Here is an 18,207-nt window from a genome sequence, read left to right on the forward strand (position 1 = left end):
AGGTAGACACAACCAGGTGGCAGTCAGAGGTTTCCCAGCATAATGCAAGCTTTCGTTTAATAACATGAAGTAACACACATCCTCCTTGTAGAGTAAACTAAAAGAATTATTAATAGCACACATATTCACATTTGAAAAAAATCAAATCATAGAATTATTAATAGCACACATTCTCATTTGAAAGAAATCAAATCATAGTATATGACTAACTACCCATCTAATGTTTGTCTCGAGGGACTCATGAACTATTGTGCTGATTGTGAAAATGGAATGTTATTGCACAATTCTTCCAAGTGGACTCTGCCACAACTTTAACATTACAAAGTCACAACACTGTAATGACTGCACTGCATCAGTGTATTTTATACTGGTTAACATTACAAAGTCACAACACTGTAATGACTGCATTGCATGAGTGTATTTTATACTGGTTACCAGTACAAAGTCACAACACTGTAATGACTGCACTGCATCAGTGCATTTTATACTGGTTACCAGTACAAAGTCACAACACTGTAATGACTGCACTGCATCAGTGCCTTTTATGCTGGTTACCATTACAAAGTCACAACACTGTAATGACTGCATTGCATGAGTGCATTTTATACTGGTTACCAATACCAAATGAATTTGCCAAAACATTCCATTGTAAAAACCTCCTCTGAAAATGCAGTTTGCATCTACACAGTGCATATAACAGTGGTAACCAGGAAACTCATGAAAAGCAAAAACACATTTACCCACTGTATATTTCAGCTTGATGGTGTCAGATAGATACACTGCAGCCCACTGCAAACCCCCAACACACATAAATGTGCCCACCAATTACAACCACATTATTGACTTTGAACACCTCAGATGTGACCAGATTAATAAATAAATGCATAGCAATCACATCAGTATATAGTTTATGTCAATCCTGTCAACATCAGTGTATAGTTTATGTCAATGCTGTCAGACGTGTACTGATCTCATTGTAATTTACTAAATTTTAGCTTGCTGTTTACGGATGCATACACATTACAAGCCCCAACATACGCACGTACATGCACACCCTCTCTCTCCCACTCTCTCTCACACACACACACACACACTATTTTAGTCTCGAGTACAAACAAGTTTGTAAGTTGCATTAAATGTTAATGTCCCTACTAGATGAAATAATTCAGTTAAAAAGAATTAAGTAATGAATAGCTACAAAAACAGAAAAAAAATAATTATAGTATAAAATCCACAATTTGCAGCTTTCCCCAGTACCACAGAATGTCACAGATCTTGCATCATATCTTAATTTTTTTTTCTGGCAAGACATTGACTGACAGGTGATATCTGGGTTTCAGGCTTCTTATTCATTCCTAAAATGCATACTAATGCAAAACCTGGTATTCTAGCAACTTTCTAAGCAGATTAGAACAATATGTAAAATTATTCTGATTTTTGTGCCTTTATTTTTTGGTATTGCCAATGATTCTTGTGCTATGTGGTTAACAGGTATGCTATTTTACCCAACAATTTCCTCAGAACTTTACCCTGCTCTAGCAACCCTGCTTTTGTATGTGTACTTAAAAATGTTTATAAATTTCCTTTGAATCTGGTAGTGGAGTCTACCAAAGGGGAGCTGGTATGATAGAGCTATGCTGACTTATGCATCACATAAATGCAGAAATGGTGCTATAAGCACCAGTGAGTTAAAATGTAGGGCCCTTCATCAACACTTTCAAAGGATCACTGCCTCTGTTTATACTTGCAAACCACTGGAGTGCCACAACAAATTATAGCATTCACTCCTCCCACACATAGACACAATCAGTCTACACTGACCTTCTAATGATAACAAAGGTTCCTGCATGCATGTACATACAGGATCAGGATATGAGTGGACAGTAAAGATGGAGAATCACAGAAAAAGAGGTCAGAGGCCAAACTGTAAATTGTGCCATGTTAAAAAAAATTTCTTGTAGTACAATTTTTTTTTTACAAATATACCTAAATGGATGCTTTGAATTGTATGGCAATCAGAGTCCAGATACTAGATCTGAATTATAGTCTCAGACTCTGATTGCTTCTGTAGAATTTCAATGAGAGACCAGTTTTTGGGTAAAATTTCTTACAAAGACATTCACTTTTAATATGGTACAGATACCACATATTAATGCACGTGCAAACTTTAGATTTAGGGATGTATTTACACTGTTCTGCAAGAAATAACTATTTTAAAACACTGACAAGCTTACTCATCTCAGGACTACAATAACGTCCTTGTACAAATGAATATGCTGTTGAAAGCCATACAATGACTCAACTTTTCAGATGAGCACACTCATGTGGAAGGGATGAATTAATTATGTTAGGGATCACCAAAAAAACACATGACATTGCACAGAACTAAAGAAATGGTACAATTTAACCTGAACCATTGAATAATACTCCAGTAGATAAATTTAGTTCAAATCATTTCTCCCTACTCTCCATCCCTGCTTTTTACCCCTTACTCCTTAGTCATCCCCTCTCCCCATAATTACTTCTGAGTAGGTCTTAAATACTATCTCCAAAACTAAAAACACTAACTCTGGATCCTGACAAATATGTATCTGTCTCTTATCAGTACTAAATACAGATGCACTAATTTCCTTCTAAACCTATTCAGTCCCAAACTCTTCAACTGATACAAGCCTGAGCTACAGAGAACATCCTTAGGGATACACGTAGAGAAGCAGGTCCTACCACTGACACTGAGAAATGCAAACTAATAAGTCCAACAGTGTTACTTGTGAAGTCATGGCACATATTATAATGGGACTCATAAATAATGAAATTGGCAGCCTACACTACTTCAACTTCTTTAACTTTGCATTATTAAAGGATAGGTTCTGTATACCAAAGCTGTAGTTTTTTGTGAGAGTGAGTAAAGTACTGGATAATTGCAAACTGGAGTAAATTTCATACCTGGATCTAACTAAGGAATTTGGCACACAGTGGCAGAGCTAGCCAAGTAGTAACTTGATACTGTAAAGTTCTCCATCTTAAAATATAAACCCATCTGCAAACTACCAGATATCCAACTGGTGCATAGACAGAACCCATATGGGCTCTTGGCACACCTTACTCCAAAAGATTTCTCACCATTGGTGTACCACATTGACCCGTTCGGGGTCTACCCTTCACTGGCATGTACTTCTCTGATGCCTAGGCTGATGGCAATGGTCTGCTGCTTTCTAGGTTTGCTGATGACTGTAAATTCAGTGTTGTCATTAGCTCTCCTACTAATACTCGTACCCTACAATAGTCCTTACTTCACACTAGTACTAGGTGTCATGATCTTATTTTTTAGTGACGTCCCTACTTCGCTTCCAGAAAGTTGCTCCAAGCCACTATAAACTGAAAACATTTTTCAGAAGTTCTAAGTTAATAGAGATTTCTGTGTCAGTTATGCATGTGTGCTATCCTCATGAATGACTGAGTAATTCTGAAATTCAAACCTTATGTGGTGCTTAGTTCTTAACAGTGCTTTTGTTTGTAAATTGCAATTTGTTTCTTTGCAATCCAGTATGCATGTTGTTTATATAATCTGATGTAATTATATGTATAATTTGTTGCTGCCTTATGGCCCAGGCTATAGCTGAAAATGGTCTCTGACCAGCCCACTCACCAGGCTAACAAACAAACAAAGAAAAATAAATAAATAATAGCAATATTTAAAAAGTGTCCCTAATTTTGCACCCAGTTCCCCAATTATTTTTTGTTTTGTTTTGGGCACTAATAAATATAGTATAGGGACAATAGAACACCCGTGCAATTAGTACATAAATGATTCCCTCCTCAGAGCAGATATTGTTATTAGACACTTTTGCACAGTGACAGACAATAAACTCTCATTTAACCATCATTTTTAACTGTTATTAGGAAATCCTTCTACCTTACCTAGCTGATTACTAAATACATATCCTCTAGATTGAAGGAAGTCAGTCCCCCCCTCCCTAATTGAACACATAATAGCAGACAAAGTCCCATTTGGCCTGTATACACCCAAATATTTTGCATAACTTGGAAAGCCATATTGATTCCTGCCCAAGAAAATATTGAGAATAAGCTTGTTAAGTTATACAGACTGACTAAAAGTCCCACCCCATTTATTCCATCTCTTACAGAATTTTCAAAGGTGACCTCTATCTGGTCTACTTAGCAATGAAGGAACCAGTTCTGCTTCAACTCACACTTTCAAAAATAAATAAATAAATAAATAAAATAACCAATATTCACTCTATGGACATAAACTTACATCACATTATTAACAGCATCTTTTAGTGGGATAAACAGTGTTCAGAACTTATCAAACTATATCCTGAGTGAAAATTGGGCTTAGCACTCTTAGTAAGAGACATAGTTTTGCTCCAGTGACTTGTGATCATGTAGAAAATGTTACTAAACTTAAAAGAATATTGGTTCCCAATAATTTGCAACAAAATTATAATCAACTTCAAACAAACCTAGTACTTTCATATCAAATGCACACCCTATTTCAGTGCTTTTGTTCATACTTGCGAAAAGGATATTTCTGAATTTTACAATAATGGTATAAAGGAGTATTCTAATCTTATAATAACTGAAATTACAGACTTAGAGAATTTGATATCCAGTGACAAAATAGTAATAAAGAATGCAGACAGAAGGGGGTGCCATGATTGTTATGGGCAAGGAGAAATACTAAATGATGCTGTTAATAGTTTATGAAATGCTAAGTTTTCATACAAATCAATTACTATCTTTGAAGTAAATCAAGACAGCCATGATGGTGAAACTGTAACCATCAAAAAATATGGGTAGCCAACAAAAGAATTATACTGAACTTTCAGGTACTCTGTCCTAGAAAAACAGTGTGCCCTGCCCTTTCTAAAAATACATAACTTTTGATCATCCCCATGATGACTTACTGTTTAGCCAGGAGCTTATACTTTGAACATAGACTGAAGGGTTTGATGAAAGGCGTGGCTGGCTTTATTAAGGGCAATGATGAATTTTTGAAACCATTATCTAGTTGGTGGAAACAAAATACAATTTGTGATTTTTATTTTGTTACATTGAACGTTGGCTCTCTCTTTTTACACAACTTCCTAATCGTGGTGCTGAAGCAATTATAAAATATTTATGTCAAAATACTGTTTATAAAACAGATGACATCAATACATTATGCCAGCTTATTAATTTAGTAGGTTGATAGGTAGTTACTAGGCTATTGGCCCTAGGGCCTATATAAACCTAGCCAAATGGTACCCTGGCTTTCGCTATCCAAGATGACATATCTGAAATAATGTCTTTATATTCCAAAATAGGTTCTAATACACTATAAAACATATGCAATACAAACATCAACAAAACACTTTGAAAATTCAGAATATCAAAAACTCAAAACACTGAACCTACATAAGACTGCAAAAGGAAAACCCTATCCCTAACCACTACCATGCACATTATCTTATAAAAACCCTTTTCGTAACCCTGTCACTATTCTAACAAATTTGGTCTACATGTGGTGATGTGATTTTTCTATAAGATTGCAAAAGTAAAGTGTTATCTTTTGTGATCTTTCTGTGCTTACATATCAAGGATTTTCAGTAACTGTTTGTTTCAATATGAATGGGTTAGTTAGGAGTGACTAAATGGGTTTTCATTTCATTCAGTACTCAAACCGTATATAATAAAATCTATCACACAGTAAAGGTTTAAAAGTGATTTAATGTGGAAGAACCTTGTAGATAGTATCGGTTTTACTTAAAGCATCATTAAAGCTTCAACAGTACAAATGAACCTTTAAGCGATACCTGTCAGTTCTTTTGTGCAAAAGTTCAGTTTATCTAACAACCATATTGCTGAATGTGTTTTTTGCTGAAACAGGTAAATGGGTTTGTATTAGATTTGGGTGTGTGCATGTGTGCATTTGTGGGTTAGGATTACGGTAGGTGATAGGTATAGGGATAGATCTAGTGTTTGTATGAGTGTTTGTAGGTTAAGTTAAGAGTGTAGTTTAGGTAAGGGGATAGATTTGTTGATTGTGCAAGTGTTTCCAGGTTAGGGTGAGAATAAGAACTGGATAAGGGGACAGATAGCTTTAGTGTTTTGTGTGTGTGTGTGTGTGTGTGTGTGTGTGTGTGTGTGTGTGTGTGTGTGTGTGTGTGTGTGTGTGTGTGTGTGTGTGTGTGTGTGTGTGCGTGCATCTGTCTGAGCCTGTCTTGCTTAGTGGTAGTGTTATGGAAAGTTTGTTTTTAAGGTAATGTGTATAGTTAGGGTTAGGGCAGGGTGCAGGGTTAAAGTTAGAGATGGCACACATTAATAAGGTGGTGCAGGGGTGACTTACAAAATCAAAATAAATGTTACCATGTCACTGCCCTAATTCTAACCAAACTTAGCCAATGGGATTGATTGACAAAAAACACACAGAAAAGTCTCATCAGTGAAATATTACTGAAAATCAAAATCATCTAAAAAAAGTGATTACAAACATATAAAAAAGCTATCACCAATAAATATAAAAATCACAGTGGGATCACAGGAGTTACAAAGCAACTGAGTCTCACAGCTATTTCCACCTTTCCAATACCCATTCTTAGGCCTTGCCATCTCTTTTCATGGACGGTCAGGTCAGTCATATCAGAGATGAATTTCTGAATATCAACCCAGTTGTCCAGCTCTTTTTTTTAAACAAAGATAGTGTGTCACGCTGCTTAATAAAGAGAGGGAGTTTGCTCCAGAAGGGGTAGGTGCTAAGTGACAAATGTATACCTCTGTCTAGTCTTATTTATATATTTGTGCAGATTTAGGTCTCTGGCCCAAGTCATAGCTGGACTGTTTGATTTACCACCTTACTAATGCATGCTAATTCTATCCCTGCCCCAACCCTAATCCTACACCTTACCTTACAAAAAACCTTCCTGTAACACTGTCACTACACAAGACATACTCGGACACACAAACACACACACACTACTAACACTACATCTATTCCCATACTTAACCCTGACTGTAACCCTAAAATAAACAACTCACACACAAACATACAAAACCTATCCTCCCTCACCTACCCCACCCTCAACTTAACACCAAATGCACTCAGAAACACTCACCCCCTCCAAACCTCACTCAGATGTCTAAATTAACCAAGCCATCGACATTTTGGACATTCAGCTATCTGTACCTTCAACTTTCTGGGCCATTCCTAGCATTTGTAGACCAAAATACATTCAACAACACACAGGGGATACATATATATATTTATATGTACATCTGTATACACACACACACACACACACACATATATATATATATATATATATATATATATATATATATATATATATATATATTTTTTTTTATATATATATATATATATATGTATATAAAATGTATATATGTATATAGTGTACAAATAGCATTTCTGTGTAGCGCTTATTTACAAGGGAGTTGTAACGGTAATAGAGTAGTTCACCCCTTTTGTTATGGGTTTCCCGGTTTCTTAAAGCAGAGATTTTCAGGACATGATCTCATCCAATGAAATACAAATAAGGGCCGATCGCACTCCAGATATATAATCAAGAAATGCAGGAAACAATGTTTTTGTTACAATAATGACTTGACAGTACAATCAACTGTAATACAAGAAATGTACCTTTCTTTAACTATGTTTGTTGCAAGCATATTAAGGTACCTGATGCATTTTTACATCCAGTGTCTGGTAGGCCTTAGAAAATGAGTGCATATGAGGACCACAAAACCAGAAATTTGATCTATGTGGCAACATGTACAAAGTATAATTTTTTTGCATTGATAAATAGATAAGAAATTGAAGACCAGATGCTAGAGCATGTCTCTGAGATCTCAAGGGGTGTGAGACCAATACTTTCAGTAGGCATGCATCAGCATACAATCATATTCATCGGTTTAAGTTCCAAGTTTTTAAAGTACTGTACTTTTACAACAGTTAATGACCTTGTGGTTTTTTACTGATTTAAAGAAATATTCACCTATATTACAATTTAAAGCAATATACATCACCAGACTTAACTGCAATGATGAAAACTTTAATTTATATTTTTAGTTTCACTTTTTAATTATGTTTATTTTGACTGTTTACCATGTGACTAGTTACTCATTCATGCTTTCAATGAATCATGTAACTTTTAATTCATTTATGCAATTATTTTGGTTTTGTGGACCTGTTTTACTAGTCGACAAAGTGCCATGTGCAAGAAAGCTCATAGTTCGCATTGATTTTATTTAATTTTATGAGTGCTTGACATGTGTTCTACACAGAGTTGTTGTTTTTTAATAGTTCCACTGGATTCCTGTAGTGACCTTTTATTCCTGGAAACTTAAGGAATGACTAATGACATGCTTTACCACACAGTTGTTTTGTAAAATGGGTGTTTTGCTCCTAGTAGGCAAATTCAAGCCACAGCACTTCATTGGTTCATGCACAGAAGACCACAGAGCTGCAGCACAAATGTCAGGTACGGATATTTTCCTGAAACATACACTAAAGGCAGCTCCTCATAGCTCCTCATAGTTAAAATTCTTTTGTTGTATTAGAACAATGCCACTCAGCCTCTTTCAGATGAACAAAAATAAAATTAGCCATTCGGGTAAACATTTAGAACTTAGTAACATCTTTTTCTTGGCCTAAGAAAAAAAAAGATGAACAGTGTCTAGAAATGTGGTGGGCAGCCAAGGTATAGTGCAAGCAAACAGCATCACTCTAAGCCTCGAGGAAAAAACTGAAAGGTGCATAGGCTGTTTTAATTTAAGGATCCATCAAAACAGAAAATAAGGGCTTGTTTTCTAGAAGACTCAATCTATACTGAGCACCATAATGTTTCTTGCATATGGAAGCCTGAAACTGTTTTAGAATCCTTTCAGTAGAAGTAATAGTTACTAGAAAAACAGCACTCTCGGAAACAAACTAAATGGAAGTACTACGGACCAGAAAATATGATGGATCACATCTTCCTGTTTGGCAAAAAGGCCTATGAGAGAGCTGCAGCAACCTCAAAAGGGCCTGGCATCAGATGTCTGAATTCTGATGTCCAGAGATAGACATGAATGATGGTTCAGAGCTCTTTTCCTAGAACGTAAATCAGTTACCAATGTTTAGCATACCAGTCATGAATCCCAAACCCAAAGTGCTGTAATACAGGAAGCTAGGCTTTACTTAAACCTCTGTGATGAAGTATCATGCTACAAGAATGATAATCTACAGGGTAGACCTTGGAAATGGATAAACTATGTCTACTATACAGGTGAAGTTACAAAGAATAAAATTACATCATTTCCCTTTGTATTTCAACTTTGATACAAGGAAAAAGCAGTAAAGCAACCACGCCTTGCACAGTGGCATAAAGTTCAAATGCTACATACCTCTTGGAGATCCTTATCTCTCAAACACTGTAGTTCTGCTCTCAAGCTGCACAGTTCCTGTTCCTGCAAGAATAAATAAGAATCTATCTATTAATCTGAAGGGAGACTGGTAATCAAATAAAAGCATTGATCACACAATTGTACTAGTTTAATAAATTCTAGTTACTAAACCATACTATCAACATAATGAATATGTGTATAAAATTCGATAACCAGAGATAAAGGCCTGCCAACTCAAGATTTTAATATAAAACAGAAGCATCAAATATATGAAAATTACTATTACTTTCATAAATGAAAATAAAGAACCACATCTTGCAAATGGAGGCCGACAGAAATGATAAAACTGTCTCCTTCCTCGGGTGATAAAAAATATCTTCTAACCAAAGTAACTGATCATCTAATAAGCATTGCATGTTAAAATATGTGGATTATTTTAAAATGGATTTTATAATCCAGATCCAGTTAACAATGGATATGCACATCTCTAAATTCTTTATATTTAATTGTGTTGGGATAATTGTGTTTTGCAAATTACTATGCCCATTATCAACAATCCCTTATAAATGGCATAACAAATAGCCTTCTATCAAACCGTCTGTCACTTTTGATCAGGAAGATCCTTCCTCCCCTTAGCTGTACCTACTACTATCTTTTGCAGTAACATTCCACTTCTCCCAAACATCAGTTAAACAGACAAAGCCCCTTCTAAAAATAATAACTCTGGTGGCATATACAGTAAACAGCATCTAATTTCATCAGGACTTCCTGCTGAAAAACAGATAATCTGACTCCTTAATCATATCTTTAGCCTTTTATATGTTCATAGGTTCACAGGTGTTTACTAGGCTAAGAAACACAAGGGCCTTTTTAAGCCTAGCTATGCATCCCAAATCTCTGACAAGTTCTAATACCATTGATAAGTGTAAGCAGGGGCTTGGGAGATGAAACATTTAATCTCAAATCTGCTGCTGTCCCTCTTGCATTCAAATACTCAGTTGTAATTCCTCTCCCCAAAGTCATTTCACCTAATGAGCTGAAAGATTACAGATCTACTTCCAACCTACATTCTGCTAAAAAAAAAAAAAAAAAAAAAATTTGAAAAAACACTCTGCAAAAACTAAAGCAACTTAATAGGTGTGGCATCCTATACGATGCACAGCATGGCTGTTATAATGGCACTGGTACATTTACTGCTCTTGTAATGGCCACAAATACCATTTACAACAACTTCAATAATGGCCTAATTCCAACAGGACTCTGTGCAAGTATGGCAAGACCTCTAAAAGTATTAACTATAGGCTGTTTATCAATAAGCTTCAACGAATCAAGTCTGGTGATAACACAGTTCACTAATTTCAGGGAGATCTAAAAGACACAGTCTTACAGGATTATTGAGACTCCCCATCCACGTTTGGTGCACTTAACACAGGAGTACTCCAAGGATCTGTATTTGGCCCACTTGTTTTGTCCCTCTGTCAATGATCTTCATTCCTATGGAAATTCCAAGTCTTAACTTAGTTATACACGTTGATAATATTCTTCTACTGCAATCCAATACAAATCCCTCTGATCTCTAACACAAGCTACAGGATAACTTCAATCAGCTATGAAGCTCATCTTCTGTTAATTAACCCCAAGGAAACCAATGTTATATTTTTAAACACAGCCAAGCAATTACCTACTATTCCTTCTATTACCTGGCAAGATCACAAAGGGAAAATTACTCCCAATGTCACTGACTATAGATGACAAGGTTATACTTAACCTTGACCCTTTTCTTTACTTTACTACATATACAGTAAACTCTCAGTTAACCGGAACTCAAGCAAGCAGAAAAAATTAAAGACATATAGTAAAGTATGAACAATACAGTTTTTCATGTGTTGCACTTTCTGCTGCCCCCCATACCTCCCACCCCACCCCACCCCACAGAAACATATCTTACGTTTTTGGAGTTTTAGAGTTTTAAAAAGGAAGACACAAATAAATTCCCTCTCTCCCCAACCTGAGAACAAGACAAATCAAACAAGTCAAATAGCTTAAATGTCAACACTCACTCCATACCCACTCAGTCAGTTTGCATCAGATTGCACATTCTCTCTCTCAATCACACACACACACACACACACACACACACACACACACACACACACACACACACACACACACACACATGCACACACACACAGTCTCTTCACCTTTCATGCATGCATTCACTCATTCTCTCTCTCTCTGATCTCTCTCACACACACACACTCTTCAACTTTCATACATCTCTCCGATCTCTCACACAGTCACTTCTGCTTTCATACATGCATTCACTCTCTCTATTCAATTCATTCAATTCCAATCCACTCAGTGTGCCACTGAAAACCATTCCGTGTGCCACATTTTCTAGCAGAAATATAAGTTTAAAATATTATTATTCCATCCAGGCTTTTAATTACTGTATTTCAGTATTAAAATCAAATCAATACAGTGTTTATGGTATGGTATGGTATGGTATAGTATACGGTACAGTATTTGTCAGGACTATTTATAATAGTAACTCTCAAGCAGCCAGAAACTATACTTATCCGGCATCTACCAATCCCCGTGGGTGCTGGTTAACTGAGAGTTTACTGTACAGACATCATTAACAAAGTCCTAGTTCAACTAAAATCTTGTTACAAAATTAATCATCTTCTCTGTCCAACTGTGCATTTAGCATTTGTCAAAAATATACTAATACCCCAACTAGAAATGTCTTCCTTTCTTATTCAGCCCACAATACCCGTAGAATACAGATCGCTGAGAAGAAAATCTGCAGATTAATTCTTTTAGTAGATCCCTCGATGCACCACTGAAACTGTCTGAAAATGTTAAATGGTTATCTGTGCTTTCTATGGCAACATTTCTTCTATGTATTTTCATCTTCAGGGTACTAAAACAAAGTCACTGTCCGATTTTAAAACTGAAACTTCCAATACAATAAAACAGTAATGGTCTAAGAAGCAGTCAAGGGCAATAGTCTCTTTCTGACACATCCTATAGTTAAAACTAAGTGTCTTTTCTTCTGATACCTCCTACCTGGAGCCACTTGCAAGGAAACCATTAAGCACTTTAAGGATGTTCTTAAAGAATATCGTCATGAAAAATCTGCTTGCAGCTGCTACCATGAGCATTATTAATATCTCATAACACTGCACATCCTAGATCCTAGACAACATTCATGAAACTCTTCCAATGTATTAAACTGTTAACACCAGCAATGATATATTTTTTGTATGTATGTACATACACACATGCACACACACACACACACACACACACACACACACACACACACACACACACACACACACACACACACACACACACAGAGGCAGCCATTAACTGAAGTGCAAATCAAAGAGAAACAGAAGCTGCAAGTATCAAAAACAGCTTGTGTGCAAACACAGTAGGTAACGATACAACAAAGCACTGGTAAAAGATATGCTTAAATGACAAGCTAAAGTGTTTTGCAGAAAATGTTTCTTTGGGTCAGACACTCATGCACCAAACAAACACATTTTTAAAAGTTTGAAACAGTCATGTGATACAATTACATCATGCATTACATAAAGACTTTGTAGAAATTAAACAAAACAGTGTTTACTATAAACCAAATAATATTTACAGTCAGAAATGTTCCTAAAAATAACAACTGGATTTTATACATAAACAAAACAGTTAAAAACTTAAATTAAATTCAGGTATTATATACAGAGGTATATGTAGAAGAAACTGCAATTAATGACAAATAACTTCTATTTTGTCTTGCATTTAACACTCATTTAACACTTACAAAATAATTTAAACCATGAAACTTATCAGCACGGAGTTGCCTGATTCATCTGTATTCTGAATTCTCCATTTCCAATACTCAGTCACCACCCTTAATACGTTCAAAATGAAGGACAGCAAATTTATACGTGTGCTACTTACCTTTATCCAGTATATGCTGACATAAAGAGCTAGATTCCACCTTTGTTCTGATATCGGAGAGGTGGTAACCGATTCGCTCCTTCAGTTTCCTATTAGCTTTTCCTACATAATAGGCATCACATATTTGACATAGGGCTAAATGTACTAAATTTCTCATACTGCAATCAGTAAAAGGTCTTAAAAAGAAACACTTTCCAGTGAGAAGGTGTATCAAGGTCTTCTTTAAATAAATGTACTTACAGAAAATACATTTATTGCATAAATGTGTACCACTCTTCTGTGTGGTGTATTTATCAAGTTTGTATATATTTTGTTCTTTACACTCTTATCTTCTGTTTCAAAGACTGAGTTCTTTTGTAACTAAAATTAGGTTCAAAATCTAAAATATAGCAATGGTTTATAATAATGTTCTGAATCAAATGTGTATGTGGATTATAAGTAAAGGTATATCCTAAGTTTTTTGTTATTTCTATTAGGTCTGTGATTAATATTTAAATTATTGTTACTATGATTACTCTCATTGCATTGGTTTATATTACAACCTCCCATCATTGAGGAAGAAGCCACTGCATATGAAAAAGTCTGTATATGTGATTTGGAAAAAATGGGTTTAGACAGGTCACCATGAGTTTCAAATAATGCATGTTTCTGTTCTTAGAACATATTACTGTCATAACCCCTAGCTCAAAAAATCATTAATAACATATTATACAATGACTGGCCATTAATATTCAAAATTGAGCATGCTGACTGACCAGCCCAACAAGCGTGCCTGTTGTAAATCTGAGAATATACTAACGGAAAAAAGGTTTTGTCTTCTGGACTTTTTCTCATTAGTATATCTCATAATATTTTTTTACTTTTCTTTCTTTTTTTGCACAAAAAAAAGAAAACAGAAGACCTGAAATGAATGAGGGAGATGGTGTATTCAAAAATTAGGGGATAATCAGGTACGTTCTGCAAAACTAAAGAAACTTACCTGATTATCCTTTTATTTTGTCTGTCCCGGCTCTCCTGAACATAAAAAGTTTCCCGATTTCTTTTTTTTTATTTTCAATTAAAAAAAAAAAGAGCAACAGAGATCTTCCTGTCTGCATTGCTACCTCTGCACAGCACTGATGTACTGCATAAGCATGGGAACACAAGCCCCTTACACATAAGCAGTACATCAGAAAAAGCCACAGGATACTAAAAAAAAGCAGAAGGGCAGCATGGAGGCATTATACAAAGACATTATTTAAGAAAAGTAAATATTTTTTTTTTATATAATGTCATTGTATAATGGCAATAACCAACTGCGTGGTTGTGGTATACTGAAATTTACCCATGGTTGGCTTTATTTAAACACTCGGGCTTCACCCTCATAATTAAACCACACCAACTATGGCTACATCTTCAATATACCACACCAACATTGTTGGTTATTGCTTAAATCTAATTGCTCTTTCAGCATACAATCATTTGTGTATGGTCTAGCATGCCTCAACATCTGACTTTTATAAATATCAGAAAACAAAAAGGGTAGATGCATATACTATTCCTGTGTAAATAACTATTCTTCTTGACTTGTTTTTCTTTTCATACAGTTATGCTGATGCTACCATCAGATATTTTTATTAATTTCATATCTAGAAATTCTATATCTGAAAAAGATTTAAGCTTCTTAAACTTCAAAAAGTGTGTAGTATATTTATTCAGCAAAATAATCAAATTCTAATTTAGTGCCATTCCAGTTAATGAAAATCTTATGTCCAAATATATTCTTGAAAGAGAAAACATGCTCTTCTTCCCACATTGCCAAAACCATATTAGCATATGTATTGGCAATGGGGGTATTCCTGGCTACTCCACACTTCTATAAATAATATTCCTTTTTATATATAAATTCATTATTATGCAGTACAGAATCTAATAGGGTACATAGAATGTTGATTTTTAAGTTCTTATTTGTATGCTTACTAATAAGTAATCTCAAAAGAACAAAACCTATATCATTTAGTATCATAGTAAAAAGGGATTCCACATCAAGTGTTGCAAACATATATGAGGAAATAGTATTTTGATTAAAACAATCCAATAGATGTTTCAGGAAATTCATACTCTCTTTTATTTAACTGCGTGATTCAAGAAGAGCTCCCCTCAAATTTGCTTCTAAATATTTACAGATGGGTTCAATAATTAAACTTCTACTAGATATAATCAATCTCATAGGTGGTTGTTCTAACAATTTATGGATTTTTGGGCAAACCATAATGCATGGGTATAACAGGGTGAGGTGTATGAAAGAAGTTCAATAAATCTGTTGTCAAATAGCCATCTACAAACATTTCATATATATGATATTTCACTTTCAATTTATCTGCTGTAATATATGTATCAGAATCACTTAATATGTGAAAAATAGCATCATTATCATCATCATACTTGCTTTTATGCATTATAACAACAGTGCCACCTTTGTCTGCATTCTTAATAACTCTTTTGTCATTGTGTATCAAAGACTCCTGTGGATCTTGTTCATCAACTTTTAATTTATAATAATGAACTCTATTCTGATTCTGAAACACATCATAAATGTCCCTTTCAAAAACTTGTTGAAAGATGTTCACTACATTATTACTGTTAGAAATAAAGGTATTTGATTTTTTTACATTCATATGGAGTAAAATCATTGTTTAATTTGAAATTCACTGTCCTAGTTTAGTTAGTTAATAAATCAATTAGTTTATCATTCGAAGCCAGGACAAACGTCATGCCCTTATTTGAAAGAGGTAATTCTGAGACTGTTAAAGTATACAAAGAAAAACTGGATATAACATTTTCTATCTGGCTTGCTGTCTGAAGTGACTGCGTGTTGTGAAGTCTATGTTTTTTGCCTCTCCTGTTTTTTTTTCCCTTTTTCTGCTGCCATTGAGACACCTGTTCAGCGTCTGTCTCACAGGCAGAGGGGCTTCCTTCAACAATGGTGGAAAATCCACTGGATTTAAAGCTGAATCAACGTCTGGATCAATAATAGCTGCAGTTGTGTTGGTCATAATATTCAAAGGAATATCAGTGGTGTCAGCAGGAACAATTCTTTCAGTCTGCCATAACTGCGACTCTTTACCAGTGCTTTGTTGTATCGTTACCCACTATGTTTTATGTATAAGCTGTAGTTATTTTTGATACTTGTTGCTACCTGTGGTTACTACAGGTTGCATTAATACACTAGAGGGATTAAAAAACAGAAACTGCTTAAACATCTCACAGGCAAAACTATGATCAGTCAGTGTATGACTGAAAAAACAATACCTAACCACAACTGACTTAGACCACATTTTCTTGACTAACCATTCACATGCAATGCATGAAACAATGGGGGTGGGGCAAGTCCCTCTTCATCCCCATGTAGGGTGCAAGCTACCACTCTTCTGAACTTACATACACTACCTCCACTAACACACAGCAGGGAAAGGAGAAACTCCCCACTGAAGCACACAGAGGTCTTGCTGAGCGCCCAATAAGCTGTCGATCTGCTCGGACAAGTGAGTTTGACAACCTGATGCCAAACAGAACCTGATCAATTAGTCCTCAGTCACTTGTACAGAAATCCAAGTGTGTGTGTGTGTGTGTGTGTGTGTGTGTGTGTGTGTGTGTGTGTGTGTGTGTGTGTGTGTGTGTGTGTGTGTGTGTATTCATCTCATCAGTATGTTGACTAGGTCACTACTGAGGTGGTTTTGGTTTTCTGAGTATATAAATGTATGTTTTTATGTCATTGATATACCATTTGCACTATAACGAATGGGAAAAGGTGTCAGATGTTTAGGGAAATGTTTCTATTCTACAAGCAGGGAAAGCACTCAGCAAAGAAAATGAAGAAAACGGGGCTGATATTTGCAGGAAGAAGCAAAATACAGGTATCTCATACTTCAAATAAAAACATTTAAGTAACTCAAACCACAGACTTCCAAAATCAGGTTTGGATCAAAAAAAAAGATTTTCAGAATTACTTCAGAGATGTCATTTATTGAGGAAATCAGCACAAGTATGTGGAACATAAAAGTCTTCATAGCAGGAGAAAAAACCCACACCTTGCCCAGGAAATTATTTCCTTCTCCAAGGCAGGAACACCTACGAGGAATTTATGTTTAGTCTTGCTTTAGTTTTGGTAACTGAAAGCTTTAGCAAAACAGATTTAAAGAATCTTGTTTCTGCAAACCTGGCAATGAACAACTGCCATGTTCCCAAAATATCAACCTTTATGAGAAATAGTCCACTGCAGAGAGGAGGCTGTAGCAAATGCATTAACTACAGTCTGCAAGTAGCTAAGTTACTAGATGCAATGGAAGATAAAGGGAGCACAATTACAGCATCAAACAAAAAGGAAGAATGAGCTCAAATGTTCCGGAAACACAAAAATGAAAGGTCAGCCATGAAAATGATTCTGAAATCAGAACATAGAACAGATGAAAGTGATCAGAAAGATCCAAAATCAGCAGCAAAAACAAAAAGGGGAATACACCTTCTAGTTTGGAACCAAATGATGACCCGCACTAAAGCACAACTAAGGAGATCATTTTAAAAAGGATCTAACAGGAGGTAAACATGCACATACTGCAGAAAGGCTGAAAATGTAAATCTCTACTGGACTACTGCAAGAAAAAGAGCTTACTGAAAATATTTCACAGGATGGTAAAATGGTTTCAGACGTGTTTGATATACAGATCCCCACACATCAAGCTTTCACAAATGTCACTGCACAATATATTTCAGGTTCCTAACAAAATAAGAATGGAATCTTTAATTTACTTCAATTCATTGTTTACACTTCAGTAGTTGGAAAAAGGCGCTCTG

At 35.4% G+C, this 18,207-nt stretch overlaps 1 protein-coding gene across 1 annotated transcript in view; it reads right to left on the reverse strand.

Moving 5' to 3' along the window:
• Nucleotides 1-18,207, reverse strand: part of LOC122800252 (protein Daple-like) — a 475,569-nt gene that overhangs the window by 162,289 nt on the left and 295,073 nt on the right. The window contains exon 13 of the mRNA XM_044069743.1: nucleotides 9,406-9,468. Within this exon, the coding sequence (XP_043925678.1) occupies nucleotides 9,406-9,468 (63 nt within the window). The remainder of the gene's footprint in view (nucleotides 1-9,405; nucleotides 9,469-18,207) is intronic.

Source organism: Protopterus annectens, chromosome 4.part0 (genome assembly GCF_019279795.1).
Source record: "Protopterus annectens isolate FY-2018-M chromosome 4.part0, PAN1.0, whole genome shotgun sequence".
NCBI classification, from domain to species: domain Eukaryota; kingdom Metazoa; phylum Chordata; order Ceratodontiformes; family Protopteridae; genus Protopterus; species Protopterus annectens.